Source organism: Bactrocera dorsalis, chromosome 5 (assembly GCF_023373825.1).
Source record: "Bactrocera dorsalis isolate Fly_Bdor chromosome 5, ASM2337382v1, whole genome shotgun sequence".
Taxonomy (NCBI): Eukaryota; Metazoa; Arthropoda; class Insecta; order Diptera; family Tephritidae; genus Bactrocera; species Bactrocera dorsalis.
In genome coordinates this window covers 35519352-35545922 of record NC_064307.1, presented here as the reverse complement: position 1 = coordinate 35545922, position 26571 = coordinate 35519352, and the positions used below count along the sequence as shown (strand labels likewise).

At 37.0% G+C, this 26571-nt stretch overlaps 1 protein-coding gene across 1 annotated transcript in view; it reads right to left on the bottom strand.

Annotated features, from left to right (window-relative positions):
- The window catches only part of LOC109579599 (neuropeptides capa receptor-like), a 63536-nt gene that overhangs the window by 31140 nt on the left and 5825 nt on the right, over nt 1-26571 (bottom strand). Inside the window, 5 exon segments of the mRNA XM_049459238.1 lie at nt 5820-5891; nt 6206-6376; nt 6636-6835; nt 7065-7155; nt 14863-15013. Of these exon segments, the coding sequence (XP_049315195.1) occupies nt 5820-5891; nt 6206-6376; nt 6636-6835; nt 7065-7155; nt 14863-15013 (685 nt within the window).

Genomic DNA, 26571 nt, shown 5'->3' with positions numbered 1-26571 from the left:
ACATTTGTACTTTGTGTTACACAAAAACTTTTTAAGTAAGCCACCTGATATCTTTTCGAAGTAACACCCCAAAATTACCAAGGCAGTTATTATCTGCGTCAACTAAGGGTAAACCCCTCAACTTCGCATATAAGGTTCTGTAGAGCGTACTGTGTAAAAGATTAAAGCCCACTGTCAACGAGTTGATTTGACCTTATCAGTGTGGCCTTAAGCCTGGAAAATCAAAATCTTACCAGATATACACCATATGTCAGATTTCGAAAAAGATCCGTGAAAGGAGAATCGAATCCCACCAATTCTTCGTCAAAGCTGCTTTTGACAGCACGAAAAGGAGCTGCCTTTATGCCGCGATGTCTGAATTTGGTATCCCGGCAAAACTAATACGTGTAAAGTGACGATGAGGAACATCAAAAGATCCGTCAGTATCGGGTAGGACCTCTCAGAGCCGTACGACGTCATACAAGGTTTCAAACAAGGGGAATCCCGATCGTTCGACTTCTTCAATCTGCTGCTGGAGAAAATAATTCGAGCTGCAGAACTAAATAGTGAAGTACCATTTTCTATAAGAGTGTACAGCTGCTGGCGTACGCTGATGGTATTGATACCATTGGTCTCACAAACTGCGCCGTTAGTTCTGCTTTCTCCAGAATGGATAAGGAAGCGAAGCAAATGGAATTGGTAGTGAACGAGGTCAAGACGAAATGTCTCCTGTCATCAAACATACAGTCATCGTAGCTCACGACTTGGCTCCCACGTCACTGTTGACAGTCATAACTTTGAAGTCGTAGATAATTTCGTTTATCTTGGAATCAGTATAAACACCACCAACAATGTAGATTGGAAATCCAACTCAGGATAACTCTTGCCAGCAGTTGTTTCATCGGATTGAGTAGGTAAATGAGTTCTCTCTCGATGAAGAAAGACCAAAGTCTATAAGTAACATTATTCCCGTCCTGTTAGATGGTGGTGAGGCATAGACGATGACAAAGACGGGATGCCAAATATAATCGGGGAAAACGTAATTGACAAAATTAGTGCGAAGCTAAATTTAAAAAACAAAATTTCATATTGAATTCGAACATGTGCCAGACTAGACTTATGATATGATGCTACAGTTATGGGAAAATGACGCTCGTGTTCCAACCGGTAGAGACATTCTACTTTTTTCTATTAAAGTAAAGCTGAGACTCTCTAGAAAGATAAAGATTTCTTAATAAGTCCTTTAAGAAATTGTAAACACTGTCTTTTGTTCCATTTCAAATTTCATATATGTATATTAGGGGTGAGTATATCAAAAAATTGTCCGGACGTTTTTTGTAGAGCATTTAATTCTGTATAAGAATATGACTTTTTTATTCCTACAAACGAGAAAGTTCCAGAAAAAAAATATTTGTAAAAAGTGGCAAAATCCCATGTAATTTCAATGGGAAATGTATCGTGTTTGGGGCCAGGTTTATTATGAAAATTAAGGGCTTCTTATGGTCTGATATTTTTTTTTAGATGGAAAACTAAAAGTTTAAGAGGCGTCTCGTCAAAAATAATCAATTTGGTAAATAACGGACACTCTAGTGTATATATACGCAACGTAAATGTATCTTGTTCCTTTCTACAACATAACTGGCGTAAAATGCTGGCACTTTGGCAAAAATAGTTCAAGGACAATTAACTTTAGTTAGAAACACCTCAAACAAAATTAGAACACAACTTTAATACACATAGTGTCTGATATCCAAATGTAAATAAAACTGTCTCATGCAGACAACTTTTTACGACCATTTCTTATAGTACATATATACATATCTACTTGCCTACCGGTATGTGTATATTTATGTGTGTAAATGCTGTGGCAGACACACTTGTGGCACTGTGAGCTGAGCTGAAGGGCCACTCAGTCGACTTTTCCACTGAAAACATGTTCTATGAGTATTTAGGATTGCTTAGCGAAAGCCGAAACGTACTCGTGCCACATATGGAGGTATAAAAGCGTCATTGTAACGAAGACTGCACTCGGTTGAATGTATTATGTTCGTGCTTGTAAGCATGTACATAGTTTTTTTTTATAAAGCGTGAAAGTACAAGAATATGCTTTATATGAGGAGTGTTCAAAAATTTAAAGCTACGGGCATTTAAATTCCTACTTTTCTGTTTTATTGGTACAAACTGAGTAATAGAAATAAACACATAAAATTTTAAAAGCTCACGAAGGTGAGTTTACTCTAAGTGATGCAAGCTGTTCTAAAAAGACAACCGCGAAGATAACACAGATTACTTCCAATCTGTCTGATAAAGAAATAAAGAACATAATGCTGGGCGGTGGTTGCCCATTACTTGGCATATACCCTTTTTGGGCAAAAGTAAGTTTATCGAAATTTGTTCCCAGCCAGTATTAATTTCTTGTTTTCATTCGGTTTTTTTTTACGTTGCGGGTCCCAAGTACTGTGCACAACTCTGGGAAGGAATGTCTTGCCTTCTAACTTTAGCTTGCCTTTAAACGGATGTAAAAGAATCATTTCTGGCCACTTCCAAGTAAATGACAATGAGAGAACAAATGACTTCGTCCCCCATCGACCTTCACTCTGTTGGAAAGACCAAATGGAGAAGGACCTGCCTACACTTCGAATCTCCAATTGGCGCCAAACAGCGAAAAGGAAGCACGACTGGCGCGCTGTTGTAATCACAGCTTTAACCGCGTAAACCGTGTCTACGGCAATAAAGAAGAAGTTTTAAATTAACTGAAATGGAACTTTTGTTATTGATAAAATAAATACTCATCGCTGGAAAAACTCAATGCTACAGAATATCTTATCAAAATTCTTCGAAATGATCTGCATATGAGAAAATAAAACAATTTTTGATAAATGAAAAAAATAATATAACTTATGAGCCCCCCTAGTAAACGCTATGCATAGAGTGTAATTCTTATATGTTTGTTCGCTAATGGTTATTTATGATATCATTAAATATTCGAGTTACTTAATATATAGCAAACTGTTCAGGACGAAGGGACAAATTGATTAAGTCATCTCTGAGGAACTCTCTTTGCACATGCTACTACACAAAAATATATATATATGTGTAATATAAATATACACATATATATATTGTATATATGTTGTATTTTTCTTTTTATTTTAAAAGTAGCAATAGATACGAAAGCACTATCAACGAGTTATTAAGTAGAGGTGCGGTCGGCGAAAAGTGTGCGCGAGAACTAAAAAAAACGTAAAAAACTCATAACGTGGAGAGTGGCAAGTACTAGGCACTTAATATTGGATTTTGGATAACTATAGTGATATAATGTATGCTTATGAGGATATTCTTGTCGATAAATTTGAAAACAAACGCAAGATTTTTTCGACAGTTTAGAAATTCAGAAATATCTTCTTTAAATGATTCTTCAAAATTTAAATTATTTCCGAAGTTTTAAAAGATCTAATGTCTTGACTGTGGACGTAACTTACTATAAAATTATAAAACGCGTTTTTCTCGAAACTACTTTTGTGATGCTTTTAATACAATATATTTCATAGGCGGCCGAATTACTTGAAATATTCTTTCAATATCTCTCTATGACATGAAGCAAACAAAAATGTAAAGTTGAAATTTGGAATATTTTTAAAAATTTGGCCAAAGTTAAAAAACCTTTATTTTAAAGAAGCGTCATTTTATGAAAAAAATTGTTTTTTTTTTAGTGAAGCTGTAAAGTTCGTACTAGTCAAGGGTTCATCAGTGTCTTATTATTCAAATTACTATAATGGTGTAAATAATCCTTGTAGTAGAGGGGCATATTGCAAAAAGGCATACATTAAATTTTTGTGATACTCTGGCAACCAGTTGGTAAAGATTATTATAGTTTTTATTCATCTTTTTTATTTACGGTTGGCTATATGATACAACCTAAGCGATATACATAGATATTGGGTTGTCAAAAACGTCTAGCGGTATTTTTATTGAATCAATTCAGTCTGTAACCCATACAATCGAGCTTTTAGTGCTCCAAGCTTCTTCATATACTAGGATTATAACGGTTTGATGACTACTATGCCGGTCTCTTTCGACCAATTCAGCGATTTTATCGCAATTTTCGACGGCAGGCCTCTTCCGGAGCGTGGCGCATATTCGACCACCTCTAACACCAGAACGAAAACGTGTGAAACCATCGTTGTGCGGTCCATCGGGTTCCATAACTGCACAAATTTTATTGGCGGCTTGAGATGCATTTTTGCCTTTATGTTAGTAGTACTGGTAAATATGCCGTATTTTCTCTTTATTTATCTCCATGTTTTGCGACGCTATAACTCACGAACGACTTAAAAGAAACGACAATCAATCAGCACGTGTTAGCGTGTGAAATTAGCTTTCCAAAAAAGTATAGCATGACCCGATGCGACGAATAAGACTAGAACTACGCGCTTTCAGCGCCAACTAGCGAAAATACCGCAAGACTTTTTTGACAACCTAATATATACTTTACAATTTAATTAATTCAGGTTTACACTTAAGATTTAAATGGTAAGTCTAAACGGATGTAGCCTTTGCAGTCGGCGAGTATCTTCACTGGTTTGCCCAGTAGGTTAATGGCGTGTATGTTGGGGTGCAGGCTTAGCAGCCATTAAGATATCTTGAACTGGGTTTTTTGAATCTCGCTCTTCACCATATTTATTTCAAGATCGTTGTGTAAGTTAATACTTTTATGTACCATGGAGCGTGTTCAATAACCTGAGTGTTTTCGACTGATATCTTTGTATTACTTCTACGTTCGATTTACTTGCAGTTCCCCCAGATTTGTATTCCATATGCCCAAATCGGTTTTTAAAATGCTTTTATATAGGATCACCTTATTTTTCGGAAGTTTCTATTTGGGACCCAGTAGGCCAGTACATTTGCTGCTTCGTTGTGAGAAATGGCCTTTTGAACTTTCCAAAAATTTGACGATCATTTACTTAAAAAGACCGATTATTTTATATAATTGATCGTGTTAAATTTTTTTCGTGTATTTTTTCGAAAAGTTCATTCAAAAACAAAATTAAAAAAAAGGTCCCCAAAGTCAATTTCTACCAACCTCCATGGCTATCTGAAAAAAAAGATATTTTTTTTTTAATTCATAACTTTTTTTGAAGTTGGGCAAAAAAAACTTTGGAAAAATTCTCCAAAAATGTTTTTCAAAGGGTTGAGAAAAATTGATGGCTAGGTTTCAGCAAAATCTAAAGGCGTCGGGTTCAAAGTGGTCGATTTGGTATTGAATACCCATGTCGCTCATTTGCTGCAAGACCGGCATTCAATTTTGGCAACAAAACGTGATTTTTGAGTTAATGCTGAGCAGAATACTCGTTATTTCATTCAGCTTAAATTTTAAAAACTCATATGATACCTCTACATGCTCCGCTTGAGAAGAGTCTGTAAAGTTGTAGTCAGTTGACGGACTTTTAACGCGTTTTCTGGAAAATCGATTTTTTTAATAGTATGCGCGGAATGGGAAGCAAATGAGCGAATGGTAATACATAAAATTTCTTGGATCTCGATACCCCAGGTTGACGTTTTAAACCATATATATTTCCCTTTGATTGTTGCAAATTGCAAGAGTATAAAATGTTCGGTTGCATTCGAACTCAGCCCTTCTTTACTTGTTGAATTATGTGTACTGTTTAATATAAATACACTAATCACTAGAAAAGGTACAGGAGAAGTATGAAATGTTTTTGTTTTTATCAATGGCAAAAAACCAGAATACTCCTTCCATTTTCATTAAAGGCTTGTTTTCTTAACTGTTACCCTCTGGGTAAATTGTGAAAATAAGGTAGCAAAGGAATTTGACTTACCCAACATGCGTATTACAGCTTTGCGTGACTGCTGATGTCGAGATTCCCGGTGCATAGAGCCCTGTTGAACGCCTGAAGAAAGGAAAGAAATGAAAAGCAGGGTTAATATATCGTTAAGGTGCTTCTAAAGTCGAAGCTGATTTGATACTCTTTTCTTCGCACATTTTATTGCCCCTAAGCAAATCTAACTAATGTAATATAGTTAAGGCATAGTATAATATACATAATGTAAGGATAAGTATTAGTGGTTGGTGTACTGCCCACGTTTATACTACCACAACTTCTTCTTTATATGCTCGTCAACTAAGCTTTCCTTACAATGTAATGCGTATACAGACTTCAAGTCTATCAAATTAAAATACTGAAACTTTTCAACTCTTACTCACCCAACTGCAGTGTCGTGCTGAAACGTATCTGTGCGCCCATCTTGCCATACAAGATGATTATTAGCAGCATCGGTATGACGAAGAAGAAGCAAAACGAGATCTCGAACAGTGGAAACTCTTCAGGGTAATGCGACATGCTGCAGAACGCGGACTCCGGTATTGTCGTCTCAGCTTTTCAAAGCAGAAAAAAGAAAAGCAAAAAGTTTCAGTTATAATTATGTTGAGAGTTAAGTGCGCAAAATGTTATTTATTCAGAATTGAATTGAAATTCTCCATTTAACCAGAAAAGCGGCTTAATATGAAATGGCACAAATATTTATGGATTGCTGTGACTGTCAGTGTTGTGTAAATTTTTAACCATTCATACTGTGAGACTCAGTGTTGTGTAAATCTTCAACATTTTTCACGAACAAATAAATTATATGCTTACTTAAGGGATAATTCAAGTATTGAATATCCGTGAGCAGACCGAAGGGTATGGCACCCAACAAGCTGAGAATCCAAAGCGCGGCTATAATGCGAACTGCGCGCTTAAAGCCGCTCATCGCGGTCAAATGCAGGGGGTGGCAAATGGCGAGAAAGCGCTCCATGGAGAAGGCGACGATTGTGAGTACGGAGACGTACGTCGAGCTGTCGATTGAAATGGAATTATAATGATTACAATAACAAAAATTACAATAATAGTAGTAAGGATGGTGAGTTTATTACACAAAGGCAATGAAACGAATGGAATGGTCATATTTTTAAGTATCTGTAGTAAGAATTGATATGCGGAATACAATGCCGCAGGCTGTCATTTAACATTCATCGGCAGTAATGTTTCACTGATAATACCAAAGGCGCAAAGACGGCTACTTACGCTTCTGAGATGAACGCGCGTATCTTGCAGAAGGGTAGTCCAAATAGGTAGGGGTATTGGTGCCAATAGAGAAATATTTCTGCGGGCAAGCCTAGAAGGAAACAAAAAATTAAGGTTTTCTGTAAAATTCTTCTGTTATTTTTAGCAATTATTAATGCTCGATAAATGTTTAAATAAGTCAAAGTGCTCCCGCGTGCGCTTTTCTGAACTTTAAATTTAAATAATGCCTAGCATTTTATAACTTTAGCTGTTTTGACTCTCGCTTAAGTATGTATCTGCATGTATCATTCATTCATTTTCGAAAGTTTTCACATAAATTATGCTCACACTGGCGTTGCCAACACAATTCAATAAACTAAATATTTGCATTTTTGCCAGCCCAAGACGGGTCAGTGCAATAAGCTCGTAAATCACGCGCTAAGCAAGCAGCGCTTAAAATTTATGCGGAAAATACTTTCAGGAAAAGTAATAAGTCTCAGAAGACTCCAGAGAACAAAGCGGTAAAGACTCAAGTTACAAAATCTGTCAATAAATGTCACGTCAGCAAAATGTTGTAATTCTGGAATGCAAAGTTCGTGGTTTTTGAATATTTTTATTGCAATGTTTTATTTGAGTTTAAAGTTATAACGGTTGTGCGAACACATCTGCCATGCCGTAATTCCCCGAAGAATTACCATATTGCTAGGCAATAATTTTTCGATGGCCCCGTTCATTTCCTAATGGAAGCTCTGAATAGTCCACGGGTCAATGGTTTTAAGAAAGCTAAGAGTAGAAAGTATAAACCGTTTAGTTTTCATTTGAAACTTCAAGGTAGATGTTCTTGGGTTGTCATAAAAGTCTTCGGTATTTTTATTGAATCAATTCGTGTGGCACCCATACACCGAGCTTTTTAGTGACTCCAAGCTTCTTTAAATGGTTTATAATGGTTTGATGACTACTATGCCGGTCTCTTTCGACCAATTCAGCGATTTTATTGCAATTTTCGACGACAGGCCTTCGAAGCGTGGCGCATCTTCGACCACCTCTACACCAAAACGAAAACGTTGAAACCATCGTTGTGCGGTGGAAATGGAAACTGTATCGGGTTCATAAACTGCACAAATTTTATTGGCGGCTTGAGATGTATTTTTGGCCTTTATCGTAGTAGTATTGTAAAATATGCCGTATTTTCTCTTTATTTTGCTCCATGTTTTCGACGCTATAACTCACGAACGACTTAAAGAAACGACAATCAATCAAACACGTGTTAGCGTGTGAAATGAGCTCTCCAAAAAGATATAGCGTGACCCGATCCGACGAATAAAACTAGAACTACGCGCTTTTAGCGCCAACTAGCGAAAATACCGCAAGACTTATATATATAAAAAAAATCGGCCTAATCCGGGATTAACAGGGATAGTAGTCAAATTAATTGAAGTTTTTTTGAGGAAAAAAATGGCGACAAAAATGACGATTTTACCGATTATTTTACATAATTGGTCGTGTTAAATTTTGTTCGTATATTTTTCGGAAAGTTCATTCAAAAATAAAAACTTAAAAAAAAGGTCCCCGAAATTCAATTTCTGCAAAAGTTATGGCTATTTGAAAATAAAAAAGCCATTTTTTTGAAAATTTCATAACTTTTTGAAGTTGGACAAAAAGTTTTGAAAAAAGTCTCAAAAATGTTTTTCAAAGGGTAGAAAAGGATGGATAAGTTTCAGCAAAATGTAAAGGGGTCGGGTTCAAAAGTGGTCGATTTGGTATGGAATACCCCATAAGTAAGTACAAGGTCTGCCGCAAAAGAAACAGGACTTTTTAAATATAACTGTTTCTGGTGGCACCACCTATTGGTGGGTATATGAAATAAAAAGTTTGATCCCTTGTTGACATTTCGTAAACATTTTAAGACAATTGGATAACTACAATCGATGTTATCGGTCAAAAAGTGACAGTAGCTTTTGGTCATCGGCCGTAAAATGCATTTTGGACAAAGAGCAAATATTAAATTTTTTTTAACTGTTTACTGAAACATTTCGAATGATGAAAAAGGTTTATGGTGATCAGTGCCTATCCTGTAGTAATGCGCATGAGTGGTTTTAAGCGATTCCAGGAAGGTCGTGAGGACGAGAGCCATCACCGAAAAAAGTCGTCTTCAGAAATCAAAAATAAAGACAATGCTGATTTGTTTTTACGATTCCGAGGGTATTGTATACCGAGAGTTCGTCCCACCTGTCCAAACGATTAATGCTGTGTTTTACCTGATGTTATGAGGGAGCCTATTGCACGTTAATGCGCCGCGTCATTGGTCGACGCTTGTCACTGATATTTGACAAAAAACTCCATATTAACCATGAATCACTCACCCTACTCACCTGATCTGGCAGCCCGTGATTTTTACCTATTTGGAAAACTTCATTTGCCCATGAAAGGACACTGGTTTTCAGAACATTTCATCTATCCAAAAGGCGATATCCTCAAGAGCATTCCGAAAAATGACCTTAAACACTCATTTGTAATGCTAATTGACCAGGCTAAACGCTGTATCGAATAAAAATAATATATCTTTTGAAAATATTAATTTTTTGTTGTTTTTTTAATAGTCCCTGTTTCTTTTGCGACAGACCTTGTAAATCAGCTTGTGTGCAAAAGTTATAAAAAACAGCAAAATGGTCTAAAATAAAGCAAGCGAAATGTCTCAAACCACAAACCGCATATGCAGAATATACGGATGGTGGTGCATGAAACGGAAAGCCGCTGCGGGTAGCAACACTTACGGTAAAAGCCTACGTACTTGTAAACGCTTCTAAGTATCTAATGTTACTATGTGCTATTGTACGCGTATAATACATTCATATGTTATATGAGTGTACTATAAAAAAACAAGTTCAAGCTTTTATAGTCTACTTCAAACCTTTTTATTTTTCACCGTGGCGTAATATTTGCAAGCATTTGTTGTGACGACTACAAATATAGTTACTATTGAAGGTGTGCGTGGGTATATAACCGAAAAAAATACAACACAAGTACGAAGCGCTAGTTCGACTAATCAACTTATTGCAAGAGTCATCAGAGAAATTCAATATTTTAGAATTTTAGGTCGTCATTAACTATAGCCATCTTTTGAAACAATTTCCAAATTAATATGTTTAAATTTATTACATCACTGACTAGTCCTTGTGTAACCAGTGTCTTCTCTTACTGGTTTGATGTTTCACTGCATTTTTGCATCCGTTTATATATGTAAGTAAATATATGCAAATTCAAGTTTATTTTCTTTATCGCGAGATTACAACAGCCACTTTACAAAAACGCCGTATTCATATGTGTCATTTTAAGGTGAACACTTACATACAGTGCATGTCATGCGTATTTATTTGTATGTAAGAACCGAAGTTCATACGAATGCTTTTTGAATATTTATCGCTAAAGTTTCACAACTCGAAATCGTTTTTTTTTAAGTCAATTCTAGTATGATTTACTTAAAAGTACTCCTGTTTGAGGACGCCAGAGCCATCTGTCTATCGTTTTCAAAATGTTGGGTTTTTTTATTTTATTTCTGCGTATTACTTTTGTTAAAACTTCCAAAAAGTGGAAAACTTAAAAGAAGGCATTTAACACATTTTCAAGCATATAAAACAGATATTTTTGAAGTCAAGATCTAATTATTTTGAAAGGTCTAAGCATATGGCGCAATTTACTAATAACTGGTGCTATTTACCACACTTTCTATAATCCTTTGCCTTTACCACACACTTCTTATTATAATAATTTTATATTCTTGTGTTGAGTTATACAGTCTTAGCGTTAATTTGCATTCGAAATAGGTGAAGAGTTCAAAACTGGTGGTGAAAGAGATAGAAATGTCGTAGCTGTCGCCGGAGGAAGCGTGTGTAGCGTCGAAAGGTAGACAGATAATTGGCCGCTATTCATTACCAAAGCTTCATAAAGACCAGCAACTTTTACAAATAAAACCGTTTACGTCAGCTGCACCGAAGTTATTCACACTATATACGGACAAAGCTTTTCAACTAGTATAATAGGCTATAAATATTAATTTATTTTGATTTTGATCTGATTTTTGATATTACTGTTATATGGTATAGTAGTTAAGAGGTCAGTAGGTTAATCTTTTTTAAATTTTTTTTTTGCATTTTTTGTTCCTTTACACCCTAAGAATTAATGTAGAAACCCACTTTACCATTGGACGGTTTCCAAAAAGCCCAAAAATAATAATACCACTCGACATTTATGACCATCTTTGTATGCTGTTCCAGTAGCTCAAACTTTAAACGAGTTTTTCTCAAAGTACTCTTTCTTAAACCGGCGGACATCATAATTTTTTTTTTTTATAAATGTTCACAAAACGTCTGGTTATCGTCCCTACCATCTTCATATTTTTTTATAATTTATGTAAAAATACATGAAAATGTAAAAAAAAAACCTTGGTTACTTTTGCCTTAACAACATTTTTTATGATTCTAGTAGGCGATAACCATTCGCATACTTTTTAAAAATAAATTGGGTTTTTTGGTTCCGATGATCCAAACATGAGAAAGCGGGTTCGCCAGTGAAAAAAACCATCTCATGTACCGAGGCATTTCTCCGACAGATGCCATCGAAAATATCCGAAAAAATTTGTTTATACACTCCACGATATACCTAATGATATTTGAAAAAAGTTGTATTGAAGAATAAAAATTTCTATGAAAAAAGTCAAAAAAAACAGTCCAGATTATTCTACTGACCTGTTAAATGTGCAAAATTTCTGCCGGTGTTATAATGTTGCCTTGCACAATAATGCCATGCAAAGTTTTGTGAAGATAAAGTAAAGGTTTTCATAAAAAAACTTCATTTTGATCGTCCAATTTGTACGGCAGCTTTATGGTGACCCTCAAAGACTGATTGGACAAAGACAACGGATATACAGATGGATATTACTAAAACGACCCCGATTATTGCTATGATGATCATGTATATAAAGTATAAATACAAGTATATTTTATGGGCTATCCCATGTTTTCTTCTGTTCACGGTATAAAATGGTTAAATGTTATTAAACACTAACTACTCAATCTGTAAATCAAATTATTCTAAGATTAACAAATTAGGAAGCATCAATTTTGCTTGAGCTGTAAAGGAGGGTATAAGGGTATACATTATTTTTATATAATAGATTTGATTTTTTCAAAAGCTTTGCAATCAGAAGCGGACGAGATTAATCCCTAAGCAAAGCTGTCTTCCATAAAATGCAACCGTCTTAAAAACTAAAGTTGATATGAAGAAAGATTTCGAACCTCATAAAAAAGTTAAATTGTATTAGGTTACTCGTAGGTTAGCTTAAGTTGGCTTGCTTTTATTACTTACGTAGACACACAGGTTTTGTAATGCCAAATGGACGATGTACGATACAAGACGTCCACGCAGTCTTTACGAGATCGTGTAAGTAGAAAGCATGAGTGTTTTCTTTCCATTCCCTGCAATTGATTTTGGCGTTCCTATATGTAGCTAAAGTATTTCATATCGCTCTGATTCGTCTGTCAGCATTGTCGGAATTGTGAATCGGTTTTAGCAACTTGTGTGTTTTTTCAACCGATGTCGAATGCTCTGTTTATGTTAAGAAAAACGTCTAGGTCAAATTCTTTAAGCTCTATAGCTCTTCATATATTTAAGGTTAGTGAATGAAGTGCAGTCTGCGTGGATGTACCCTTCATAAAGGCGTGCTGTACTATCGATATGCTAGCCAATCGATATGCTTGTTGCCAATATACACATCCAACTGAACTGTGGGAAATGTTACAAAATATTTGTAGAGCGCAAAGAGTTCGCAAATTAATACATTTACAGAAAATTTGGCGCTATGTTATTATTAAAAGTGTTACAAATCAATAATGTTAATTAAATATTACGTTCAAGAATTAGAATGCTAAAATGCCCATCACCTTCGAGTACCTTTTCCCATACTTCTTCATTTCTACATTCTACGTCCTCAAACTATTACATTTCGACTCTGCGTGAAAGAAAAAAACCTCACACTTCTTCATTCACGACAATTTCTTGCTTCTGCAATTGCAATAAAAATCCGCTTAATTTCCTGGAAAACAATTAAAGCGTAATGGCTTCATACGGAGGTAATAAGTACAAAAGTGTGCAAGCGTTAGTGCTTTATTGAAATTTATTGCCTTGGGAAAGTTTCAGTCGTCTTGAACTTCTTTCACACATTCAGGCAATCACTGTGCAAATTTACATTGCACAAGTTTAAACCCCGTAATGGCATCTTTGTGTGGTAGTAAATTATAATTTATCTAAAAGGTTGTTATGGAATACTAAAATTATATGACAGGAGTCACGACTGCAGCATAGTGACTTCCATGTGAAGATGTGAGCTTTGAAAACACAGTCATTGTGGGATGTTATGATTGAGGCTGTTTCTTACTAATTTTGGTATTGACTGCTAAAGCTTGAAAAGAGTCTTATCTTATTACCAATAACTTCAAATAACCTCACAAGAAGTAGTCTGATGGTGATAAATCACAACTTCTTGGAGGCTATTTAATGAAATAATCGAGTCTCCAAACTTTTCTCGCAACACGTTGCCCCATCTTGTTGGAAAAAAATGTTATCAAGATCAATTTCTTCCAATTGCGACCATAAAAAGTTGGTTATCACCGATCTACATATATCAATGCAATTTTCGTTTGCATTAACTGCTCGCCGGAGTAATTGTATTTAAAGTATTTCCTCTCAACACGTGTCCCTGTAGTTTTAAATACTTAGACAATTGCGGGTTTGTCGAAAACGTGCCGCCCGTTGGCCCTAACTACCCTATGTACGTCTTGTGGTGAGCTTACATAATTATTTCGCACTTAGACGAAATGAAATGGTTGTATGTGTGTGTGTTAGTCGAATATGTGAAGTGACGTGTATGTGACGATGTTTTAGGCTGTGTTTGCTGTCTCCGAAGGGCACAATTCGTGGCAACAACGCCTATTATTATGTTATGTTAATTTTATTATTTCGCCTCTGTGTTGTCACATTGTTTTTGATTTGTTTATTTTGCCAGTTGGCATAATTGCATGGTTTCGATATTAGCATAAATTGTTTAAATATGTATATGCGTACCTAAAATTTAAATTCAAATAATCCACATTGCAGACAATTTTAATCAGTTATACTATATTTGCTTGGCATTTGTTTTCAGCTATGATTTTTCGTATGATTTGACTTTTGGGTCTCCATGTCTCTGCCTTCGCTCATTTCAAAAAGCTTCAACTAAATTTTGTACTTTAAGCGTTATTCGGGGTCTAAATGAAGTTAAAGATTTGTTTCTTATACATCTCATAAATATCTCTTCATTAACACTGTTGTATTATGTTCAACTGTTCGAGTTTTAGCTGTCAATCACTATTATAAAAATAAAGAAAACAATTACTTTTCAAGGCTTCAACAGTTTAGCTTTAGTAGCATCATTATATTACTAAACGTTATGATTTATTATACTCCTATATCCCTCTGTCTTTCTACATTGACTCTGCTGAACGCTCGTTTAGAAACTTTAATCACACTAATCACAAATTAACTACCACGATTGAGTGAATTGATAATCAGCTATTTGGGGAAAGCCTATCTATAACCAAAGGCCTGTCTACACCAAAGTTAATTAATAATAGGACGACACGGCGTATGAGTAACAATGCGCCATATCAACTATTGTAGTTTGGATTATATGTAATATAGGTAAATAAAATACTATTAATTGGGGTTTAGTTATACTTAAAGGGTTTTTGTGTAAATTAAGTTGAAAACCACTTTTAACACTTACCAAAGAGCAGGTATATCAAATCCGAGACTGCCAGGCTGAATAAGTAGTAGTTCGTTGCCGTGTGCATTGTTGGATGGCGTATAATAACCACACACACCAGAATATTGCCCAGCATGCCGGTTATGAATATTCCACCGAAAATTATTGTAATCTGAAAGAAGTATAGAGAAAACAAAAGGGCGCAACAAATATTATCATGCTACTATATGAATATACATATATTTACTTATATGTAAGGGCAATCGTAAGTCATTATTATTATTTCGGTCAAAGACAAAGAATTAAAAGAATTCACGGGTATGTGAGTAGACTGAAAATCATTGCAATATATGTATATGAAGCGTTTGGAGAATATGTATACTATATTAGGGTGTCATTTATTTTCCAAGTTGTTTGCTTTTTCTGCAAATGCCCCTGAAGTTTTAGTTTTTTCAGTTCCAAGGTAAAAAACTCTGATTTTGCAATTTACAGTGTGCTTTAATAAATTTACTTTTCCCATGTGCAGAACCTGAGCTTTTTTGATATTTTGCATTATCTAAGTAAATCTACATCCTTGAAAAGGTGATTTTCTAATTCAATACTTTTCGCACCACAAAAAGGTTCTGGATGATTTTTTGCTAAAAATATTCCTTTAAAAGTTATATGCAGTTAAAGTTGTACATCAAATGACTGCAGCATTCCTACAAGTGTTTTACCATACATAGTACATTCTGTGTTGCACAAACGACATGGTGTCCTCTATGACTAAATGTACATTTCATGCACAACTTTAGATGCTTGTAGCTTTAAACAAAAAATTTTCTATGTTGCAGTTTGTTTTGGATATGAATAACTTGGAATATAACGAACACCCTAATGTACACATACATTTGCATATATGTACATATGTATATACCGCACAAGTCCATTTGAATTAAAGTATCAAAAGCTATGCATCACATAAGTAAAATTTTGTGACCTAGAAAATTCAACAGCAAACATTTGTTGTTCTCCGCCTCCTTCCTACCATTAGTCTGTCATGGTAGACATAATAATGACTCCCAGTGGGTTTGAAAGATAAAGCACATAGAAAGGAAAGACCAGGAAGCAATTTCTAGCAAGCAAGAGCATTTAAAACATGTAATAAAGCATTCAAAAGGATTCGTTATGGTTTTGCAAGCAGACAATTATTTCAATTTGCCCACTCATGCCTGCATGATCCTCATTATCATTACGGTGAGCAAAAAAACTTGGAATTGGCCTGTGTTAAAAAAGTCTTTTCATGTTTGGATATTCTTCCAAGAATTTATAAGTACATTTTCGATCCGCATATTTCAAATTTCTTTAGCGAGTATGTCCTTAATTTCATTTCTTCAAAACATATTCACGTTTTTATTACCTTGTCTTTGATTGGTAACTTATACATTGCCTTCATACAGAGCCGCAATAAACAGAAAACCGCTTTCTGAAGCAGACTTTTCGAGAGCAATTGAATATATTTCTGCATTTCTCGCCATTAAAATGGTGTTTTCATGTATTTGCACTTCAACACTTTGAGAACTGGCAAATGCTATGCACTTAGTGTACAACAACAAGCTTACTTATGCATAAATTATGCTTATAGATATAGTTCTATATTTGTAAGCAGTTAAAAGTAAAAGCAATGGATGTATGCGATATGTATGTACGTGCATATGTATGTCTATAAACAGCAGTCGTTGAGCACAATCAGAATTTCCAAATATTAAAATATTTCAACGCTACAAGGCCAAACGAAAATTGATATAAATCGCACCCCTTGTCGGTTAAGAGCTGAAACAAAATGCAAACAGTATTAACCTAGAGAACAAGGCGTATTTATATAAATACGTAGATACCATAACTTTGTATGTGTATTAAAGTGTAGTTTAAGTTTTTGCTCTTTTTTGGTACCTTATATTGTATATAAGGATTTATAAGAATGCGCTTCGAATTGAAAATAAAGAGCTTGTTAAGGCTCGAACAAGGTATCATATAGGAGAATATTTTACTCGATTTTATGGTTTATGATTTTTATTACCAGAAATAGATGTCCTTTGAATTTTATTACGAAACTTTACAAATTGTCCTATATACAAGTATAAGAAATATAGCCAGGCGGATGCTTGAAAATCTGTATATTAGATCCTGATTGCATTCATTTTGTGCATGGGGATACAATGTTACTGGTGGGAGATAAAATAAAGGAGAAAGACTAGGATTGAACTGCGACCGTAGGCCTATTATGCCCTATTCTGAATGAAAAGTCCTATATACTGATAGTGAGGCGATTTGATTCATATTTGGAAACATGGACCCAAGGGTCTTTAACTGCGTCTACAGACTGCTGTGCAGTCGATTAGCAGGTGTCCTGAATGTCGCAGAATCGGAAATTTGCGCAAGAAGCTAGGACTATATTGTATAAGTGCTTCTTTAGTTTGCAGTGACCAGTGTAGTATGCGATAAGTAGACTGAATTTGATTTAGGGAGGTTGATTAAGTATTTAAACCTGCTTTGGTTTGCTTTGGAATTGTTGCCTTCTTTCTGGCGGAGCAGCTCCTTTATGGACCCACCGCGATAAAGAGTTCAGGCTCCTATAACTTTAGTGGGTAGCATCAAGTTCATTCTTTTTTTGCGTTCCGCTGGGCTATCCAGCAATTCTCTACATTCCTGCATCTGTTACAATTTTATCTTATAGGCAGAGATTGCTTTGGGTGCGGCTTGACTAACGCTAGGTTATTCGTTCGTTGCGATGCATCGCGATGGTTGCGTTAGAGGTTTGTCTCTATTAACAAACTTATGGCAAAGATTTCTGGTTGAAAATGTTCGGAAAACCTCCTATTGGTATGGAAAGTTTAATGCGTGGACCTATGACTCCTGCATCAATTCCTTCTAAAGTTTTCGAGCCATCGGTGTAACACTTGATTGTTCTAAATACTTGTGGTAAAATCATAACATTAAGCCTTGTTGCTAAGGGTAACCTTGAACTTTTTGGTGAGGTTTCCCTTTTGGTAATGCTGTGAAAAATTGTTTCTGCATTTCATCAATATAGATGTGGGGTATAAAAGTCAACCGGAATATCCAAAATATTTACTACTGTGATTAAGCAAGAAAAAAAGTTAACTTCGGCTGCACCGAAGCTAATGTACCCTTCACAAGTCTTTACCCTGGTTTCTAAGCTTCCTCACCACCAATTTTCCATCAAATCGCTTCAGCCTTTCTTGGTAATATATGGTGTAACTAACACAACTTTCTTTTATATATATAGAGTAATTATTTTTAATTTCAAAGTAATGCCCCAAAAACTTACTTTTGGCAACACCTTCTCCAGGCCTCGAAACAGATGGAATATTTTTATTGCTGATACTCGTATAGCCTTCAAGAAAATGAGTCAAACGGCATCCCCTTTTATGCCATTTATGTTTGTTGAATAAGCAGAACGTGCACGGAGTCACATCGGGCGAATTCGGTAGTTGCGGAACGATATGAATTTGGTTTGAACAAAAAAGTCGCGAAGAACCAATAAAGCCAATAAAATGAGGCAAGTTGTAGTATTGTGATAGAAAACCTCATGGAGAGTTGACGTGTTTGAGACAGAAAGCATTCTGAAAATGGATTGGGCTGAACCAAAAGATATTCCAACTGTATAATCAAAACTTTTATTGGTCAATCGACGATTTTCATGCACCAAATTTTTAATGGCCGTCGTTGGTAGAGATCGATGGTCGTCCAGAGCGCGGTTTATCTTTTAAGCGTTCTTGGCACGCTTTGAACGTCTTTATACTACTTATAGATATTGTAATATACCGTTATACCAACCTAAAAAACCTTCCTGATGTCCGAGAGTTTTAAATGACCATTTCACCTTTCAAACTTTCGGTTGCCGTTATCTACAAAACTGACTGAGCTTATAATATTGAATTTATGGATATAATTTTGGTCATCGACTTACCACAGCTACCGTAGGCGTAGTTTTCGTGTTGAAAAATTTTTATGCCAAAACCAAATCAATACAACATTTCTCCGAAACGGCTCAAAATTGTTTTTAACTGTGCGTAGATTTGATTATATTTCATTGAGTTCGAAAAGAAAAACTATAAATGAAAACAAACTATTGAAAGAACGCTACTGAAACTATAACCGCCAACTTCGGGAAAAGTAATTACGATTATGTTGTGGCATAAAAGCATGCCATTAAGATTTTACAGACGGGCAATGGCGTGCTTTAAATCGTTTGGCGGTCGCTCTTATATAAATATACATACATACATATTAAGGTGGGCCAAAAATTAGTTTATATTTTACTTTTCGTAGTTACCCAGGTGAACGGTCGTGTGCGCGGACGATTTCAGTTGACGGTGCGTTATTTAGTGACAATATTGTGATTTAAGTCACTGGCAAATATTTGAAATCGTTTTTATCAAAACGAAGAGATTTAAGTGCAAACAATAGAAGTGCAGTGTGGGTATTACCCAAATATTGTGCGGAAAACATACATTTCCCGAGAAAAAAAAAGGGATTAAGTGAAGTGTTTGTGTGTGCTACCTAACGCAGGTAGAACTCCTGTGAGAGAGCACAAGAAAGTTTTAGTGCGTGAGAACAATAGAAGTGCAGTACGGGTTTACCCAAATATTGCAAACAATAAAAGTGGCGTGTGGGATTTACTCTAGTGCGTAAAAACCCCGCGAGTTGTTGGGGTTTTTCCACTAATTTTGAAACGGCTTGGGTTTTCCCAAGGACAAGAGACAGTGGAATATTAGTGCCGTGAAATTTCGAGAGGCAGAAATGCCCAAAACAAAGAGGAAGGGAGCTAAATCCCAAACAAAAATGGAGGAGTCCGTGATGATGGTCGAAGTGGAGGCTTCTTCGGATTCCGAAGAAGTGCCTCTGAAGCCGCCGCCGTCGAAAAGGAAGGCCCGCAAAGGGCCATCGCCAGAGGAGGAAGAGCATAGGAGCAGTTGCTTTGAAAGGGACTGCAGTGTGGACAGCACTGCCAATGATGCCGAGAGTTCTTTTGGAGGAGGTAAATATAATTGTAATGTTGGGGGTGGCGCTACAACAATCATTGCCAGCTCTCGCAGCTATAAATGATGAGTTTAGTGCCATGGTGTTCGGGGGGGAGCTTGAGGCAGAAACTATGAAGGGGTTCATAATTCATGCTAGGAAATACGAGTCACTGGTACTGAAAGTGATGGCTGAAAATGCCCACCTTCGCGGGCAGATAGATGCACTGCACAAGATTAATAGTGCAGTTGGTCATTCGACCAGAAACATGGAGGCTCCTGTGTCTTCGGCGCCTGCCCCACCTGCCCCACCGGCACCTGTGCTGGAGGCAATCAGCGCCAAAGGAGCCTAAACCTGTTGAGACCTGGTCTGTTGTGGTCAGAAGCAAGGCTCCAGGCACCTCATCCAAGGAGGTGTGCCAAAAAGGTTGTAAAAGAAGTGGGTCCGTCTCTTGGCGTGCGGGTGCACGCACTGAAGCAAACGAAGGATGGTGGTGTGGTCATTCGGACCCCCTCCATCAAGGAAAGGGATATGGTGGTGAATAACACCAAATTCGCAGATGTCGGTCTTAGTGTGACCGTCAATAAAAAGGAAAGGAAAAAGGTCGCTGTGCAGGGTGTGCACACCCATTTCAAGCTGGATGGAGTTCATGGATGAACTATTCGAGAACACGATCAAGAAGAGTTGCTTTTTCCTGGCGTGAACCCAACTAGATGTCCGCGTAAGAAGCTATTCCTGGAATAAGGAGAATGGTCTAGGACGACCGTCGTTCTAGAAGGAACGACGACGAGGTGATCGCAAGTCTTTTGAAGGTAGGAAGGGTCTACGTGAAAGTGGTTCTCCTTCCGATGTTCGTGCGGATAGCCCAGTTGCCGGTTGTTTCCGGTGTATGGGCTTTGACCATCGAGTTTGCAAATTGTCCGGCAAAGTCCGATGTATGCCGGAGGGTTGTGGCCAAGAGGGTATCACAAGGCGGCACGTCCAATGCCCCGCATTGTCGGCAACTCGCCACTTCAAGGGGAAGCCGGCTGGACATCTCATGATGTCCGCTGCCTCTGCCCAGTATATTGCGGCCTATAGTCGACCGCGCGCTTGCCAGACATTGATGGGCGCGCTTAAAACGTTCGATTGGGTAGGTTTAAGTAAGGGGTTTGCTGGGGTTTGGGATGTGGGATGGGAGTGTGGGGTCTAGCCCCTGCGTCACCAGTCACAGAGCAGTATGGAAGCGCTCAATTGGTAGTAGTTTCGGCTACGAGGCGTCCTGACCGGAGACTTAATTCTGGTACCACGGGGAGCAGGAGCCCTTGGAGTTCGCTCCAACCTGCTCATGCGGTAGGCCCCTTGGGGAGTATCGTGGTGCGTTGCTTGGTTCTATACCCAATGCGGGAAAGAGTGTTGTCGATCACTCAATGTGGAGTTGCATTGCAACCGGGTGCCGGACCCATAGTACGGCAGAGGTTTTAGATGCGGCCTCGAACCCTAACAAGGTGGTTAGTGTGTCCATTCCACACTGGCCAATTGGTACTGAAAATGCTTAGCATTCTCAGGGCGCTGATCAACGCATTGATTTGATCCGTTTACTACTTTTGAGTACCGTAGAGTAAGGTTGTCGTCAGCAGGTACCTACGTTTAAACACACCGGGACGTTTTTCGTAGTTACCATGAAAATCTCATTCAACATGACTAAAAACAAGTCCTGGTAAAATCTGAGCTCTTTTTCGAATGTCAAGAACCGATTCTTAATCCACTTCGGACTCCTGAAGATCGATTTTAAAAATCGATTATTTAACGAGAAAACTCGATTCTCGAGTAGTATCGGAATCGAGTTTACCCATCCCTACTGGCCGCCATCGCGTGCACATTAAAATCTCCGCACCAATAACCACAAAAAAAATGATTTTTTTTCCATGTAATTTATATGGGAAATCGAAAATGTCGATGAGGCACCTCTTAATATTAATACAAAGAGCTCAGATTTTACCAGGACTTGTTTTTAGTCCATGTTGAATGAGATTTTCATGGTAACTACGAAAAATAAAATATAAACTAATTTTTTGCCCATCTTAAATACATATGTATTATATATACAACAATATAAACACATATAGATCTGCTGAGGAAAACTTTAAACTACTTGCGTGCAATAAAGCAAATGTGGCGCTGTCTTAAGGATATTCGCGCAATTAAATTCGCCACATTTGAACGTTTCGCTTTTATTTGCTAATCGCCTAATATGAACGACTTGAATGGGCAATCATACATTATTAAAGCGCTTTTTATGCAAATGCGTGTGAACATACAATTCGGGCCACATATTTTAAAAAAATAATTTACATAGCTTATCTGTTTCGAACATTTGGCGAAAACTTATAAATTATTCGGATGCTCTAGCTCACTTTATGTCTGTCTAAATTATTTTTTGTTTGTGGTTATTGTTATTTCATTATTTCGGGGCTGTCAAGACAAAAAAAAATTAACGTATTATAGTTAAAATCTTTGTTATTGCTTTCCAGATAGTCTCCTTTTGAGCCATTATTAGCATATTAGTAATAATTCCAATTGTTAGGCTGGTAATGTTTCGGCTGGGAATGCTTTCAGCGAGTTTTTCGGTTGCAGCTCAATTTTGTAGCGCCATTCTTAGATTACTCGACACTGTTGGTTTGTTTTGACGTCATATTAATGAACCTACGTATCGTCATCAATAATGATGCGTTTGACGAAAGTAGCGCCCTCAGCTACGAAGTCAAGCATCTCTACCCGACGTCAGGAGAGAAATTGTGTGACTTAGAGGTAATTACTGATACTGGTGAAGTACATCGAAAATTTTCATATGCACCTTTGTATCGAAATTTTTCAAATACGGACAGATTAAGCAGCTGGTAGATAGGTAGAAGTGATATGCCGCCGTTCATGTAATTGCTTAAAAGCTGAGACCAAAGTAGATATTATAGATAAATGATTAATGGCATTAACATCGGACTGTGATTCGAGGGAACTACGAAAATGTTAGCAAGAAGACCCAGATTTGTAATGTGTAATATATGGAGTGGAGACAGACAAACATCCAACGGTAGAAAAATGGTTGAAGAAAGACCAGTCGCAAAGGCATTTGGGCACAATGAAAAAGTTAGGTTCTGACTGTTTGCTTCGCGTATGAAAAGGCGAAGTTGGGAAAAGCTCTCGAACTTTGACAAGGTATATACATATGTGAATCACTAAAACCTTGAAGAAATTAAAATTTAAATTTTATTGAGTTGGTTGTCTTCAATTAGTTATGTAGTGGATCGCTAATTGTGCCGAGTGCATTGTAGTTAGGCGGTTTTAGACCGATTCCGCTCGTCTTCCCATTGTAGGAATGTCAAGATAATATGTGTACTAAATTCTTATGAAACGATTCGGTCTTTAAGATCCTGAGATATGGGGTTTCACAAAAATGTGGACGATACACTAATATTGACTTAGGCTGATAGAAAGTATTTGCAACATGTTGCAAAAGTATACGAACGTTAACTTTGGTTCACTGAGGCTTTAATAACCTCTTTGAACCATCCATTCAAAAAACTTGATTTCGATCTTTCCGTTTGTAAAACAGCTACTCACTATAGTGGTTCGATTATCGGTGGTCGCAACAGATGACTAGCTTCTTTGAAAGAAAAGCCACTCTGTTAAATTTCTGATACATATCTGCAAAACTAAGGAACGGACATGGAAAAATCGACTCAGCTCGCCACGCTGTTAACTTTTATATATATATTTTATAGGAGCTCTGTTTTTTTCTTCTAGGCATTACCAACTTCGTGGAAAACCTACCCTGTTTGAGGTTCTGGGAGACATAGACAGATAAAGCGGGTCCAATTTTATACCGAAAATAAATATGGTTTGCACTAAGTATTTAAGCAAATGGACAGAGGTATATTCCATTCCTAACCAAGAGGTAGAATTGAGGAATTTTGAATTAGCTCTAATTCTGGAGCTGTGCCAGAAATTTGATATACCGAAACTCATACACTGCACTACATCCGCAACTCGATGGCCTAGTAAAACGATTCAATCGAACTTTGGAAGATCATTTGAAGAAAGTAGTGGTCAAGTGTGAAAAACTTCGGAATACCCATATATCCGTGTTCTTGAAGGCTTAGTGGCTTGCTATATATGAACACCGAAACCGACAGCAGAAAGGATAATTTTTGGTAACGAACTTCGGTTAACCCTTTTAGCCCCAAAGTTTATAAGCAACTTTTATATGAATGACATCGTTTAAAAAAGTCATTGGCTGAAAGTGTTAAACGATGTCACAACATAGATAGAAGTTGCTTATAAGCAACTTCGGGGGTGAAAGGGTTAATCAATGAAATAAAAGAATTGGGGCCTGAGAATCCGACTACCAGGACGTCATGAAATGTACTGGTGACTAGTTTTTGGTCTACGTTAACCACCATGCCTGAATATCGTGGTAAAGTTAAATCGAATCCGGAAAAGCCATGTCGAAACAGGTAAAAAATCAAGGTTTGTTGACATTTTTCTCCGATTATATAGGTGTGGTGGCTTATAGAGCATTACCCAATCTTCCTCAATAAATACCTCAGAGTTCATTATTTTGTCACATTTCACTTTCACTTCATCGCTTTCTCCATTGGCGTTCATTCCAAACTTTAAATCAATCCTTAACCCTTTTAGCCCCAAAGTTGCTTATAAGCAACTTCTATATATGTTTGACATCGTTTTAAAAAAGTCCTTTGGGGCTGAAAGGGTTAATCACCAATTGATATTGATGGCTGTCCTGAACGTGGTTCATTGTTATAACGTTCTCGAGTCTATTAAATAGTCTTACTATTTTTTTCCCATGGTTATAGTTCATCTCGAAAGACTTGTAGCGTTTTGTAATGCAAATATGTCTAATCGAGACGATCAGACTTAGGTGGAGGACGATGTGGTGAATACAAGTGTCAGAACAAATTGAATCGCCGATAAGGTTAATTACAAACCGAATTTGTCAATATGAAATTTAACTGGCTACGCGCTCATGCAATCACCGTTATGTTGAAGCTTTTGACAGTAACAAAAAGAACAAGCATTAGAGCGCATGCACTAACGATGCAATCAAAGAGCACTTCAAGCTATGTGTTGCTCGTTTCGAACTAAAATCCAAATAAATTGAAAACTTTTTAATCAAATATGAAAAAAAGCACTATTAACACAACAGCGATTCTCAAGGGCTGCCATGCTGAAGGGTAACTAAATAAAATAAATTTTAACACATTAAATAACTGCCAAAAGTTTTAAGCTCATTGAATGCAACAAGCCAGAAAGAATAACTTTGCACACGCTTGTACATCTATGAATGTATGTATGTATATTTTATGCAGGGGTTTTTCAATAAGAGCACTACAAATGTTCTTTTTTTTAATAAAACATAAATGGTTTGAGATATTAATGAAATTCTTAAAGTAAAAGTACATTCGATGCCATTATGTACGAAACTCGATTTCTTTTGCGTGGCCACCATAGGCACCCTTACAGAAGTTCACACTCTGAACCCAATTTTCGACGGCTTTCAAGCATAAATCGACCGAGACTGCTGAAATTTCACGTTCGATATTCGTACGATGTTCATCAACCGTCGCTGGCTTATTAACATAGACCACAGACTTAACGTTGCCTCACAGGAATGTCTAAGGCGCCAAATCGCACTACCGAGTCGGCCAATTGACTGGGTCATTTCGTGAGATTACACGTTCACCAAATTTGGTTTTCAATAAATCGATTGTGATACTTGCTCCCTGGCTTGGGGTGCCGTCCAGTTAGAACCACATATTGCCCAAGTCCGTATCATTCAAGTCGGGTCAAAAATATTCGGTTATCAATGAACGGTCGCGATTCCCAATACAGTAACGTACCGATATTGATCATCACGGAAGATATACGGTCCAATGCGGTCGCCGGCCCATAAACCGCACCAAACCGTAATTTTTTCGGGATGTAATGGTAACAATGGAGTACGTGTGGATTGCTGGCTGACCAATGGCGCATATTTTGCTTATTGACGAAGCCATTCAGCCAGAAGTGAACCTCATCGCTGGAGCTGATTTTCCGATGAAAATCCAGATCATTTTTAAGTTGTTTCTCAGCGCAATTTAGGAGCATGCGTCGATTCTGATGGTCAAGTCAGTTTCAGTTCTTTCTTCAATTTGATCTTGTAAGGATGTAGTCCAAGATCTCCTCGCGAAATTCCCTACAACGACGACACAGAGGTGCCCTACGCTTGACGACGTGTGAGAGACGGATTTCGGTCTTCCTCAATTTATACGCCGGCAGCAGCAAAAGTCTCGACACTATGTGCACTTCTTTTTCTCATGGACACGGGAACATTTGCACTCTGCGTGCGGTTTAAAATTTTTCCGCTGGACGCCAAATTTTGGTTCTGAAAGGATGATTATGACGACCATAAAATGGGCGTAGCGCTCTTAAAGTTGAGGCCACTGTCACTGAATTTTGGTAGTAAATTTTAATAATGTAGGCTCGTTGTTGAATCGTTTATCTTTTTATGATGAAATGACAAAACTACTAAAAGGAAGGAAAAATATAGCCTCGTGTGCTGTCTCTATTAGTCTACTTTTGAAGCGTCGCTATTGAAAAACCCGTTAAATTTTGTCTTTGGTTAGGTCATAATAATTTGAAATATTTTACTGTAGTAAAAAGTAACGCAAT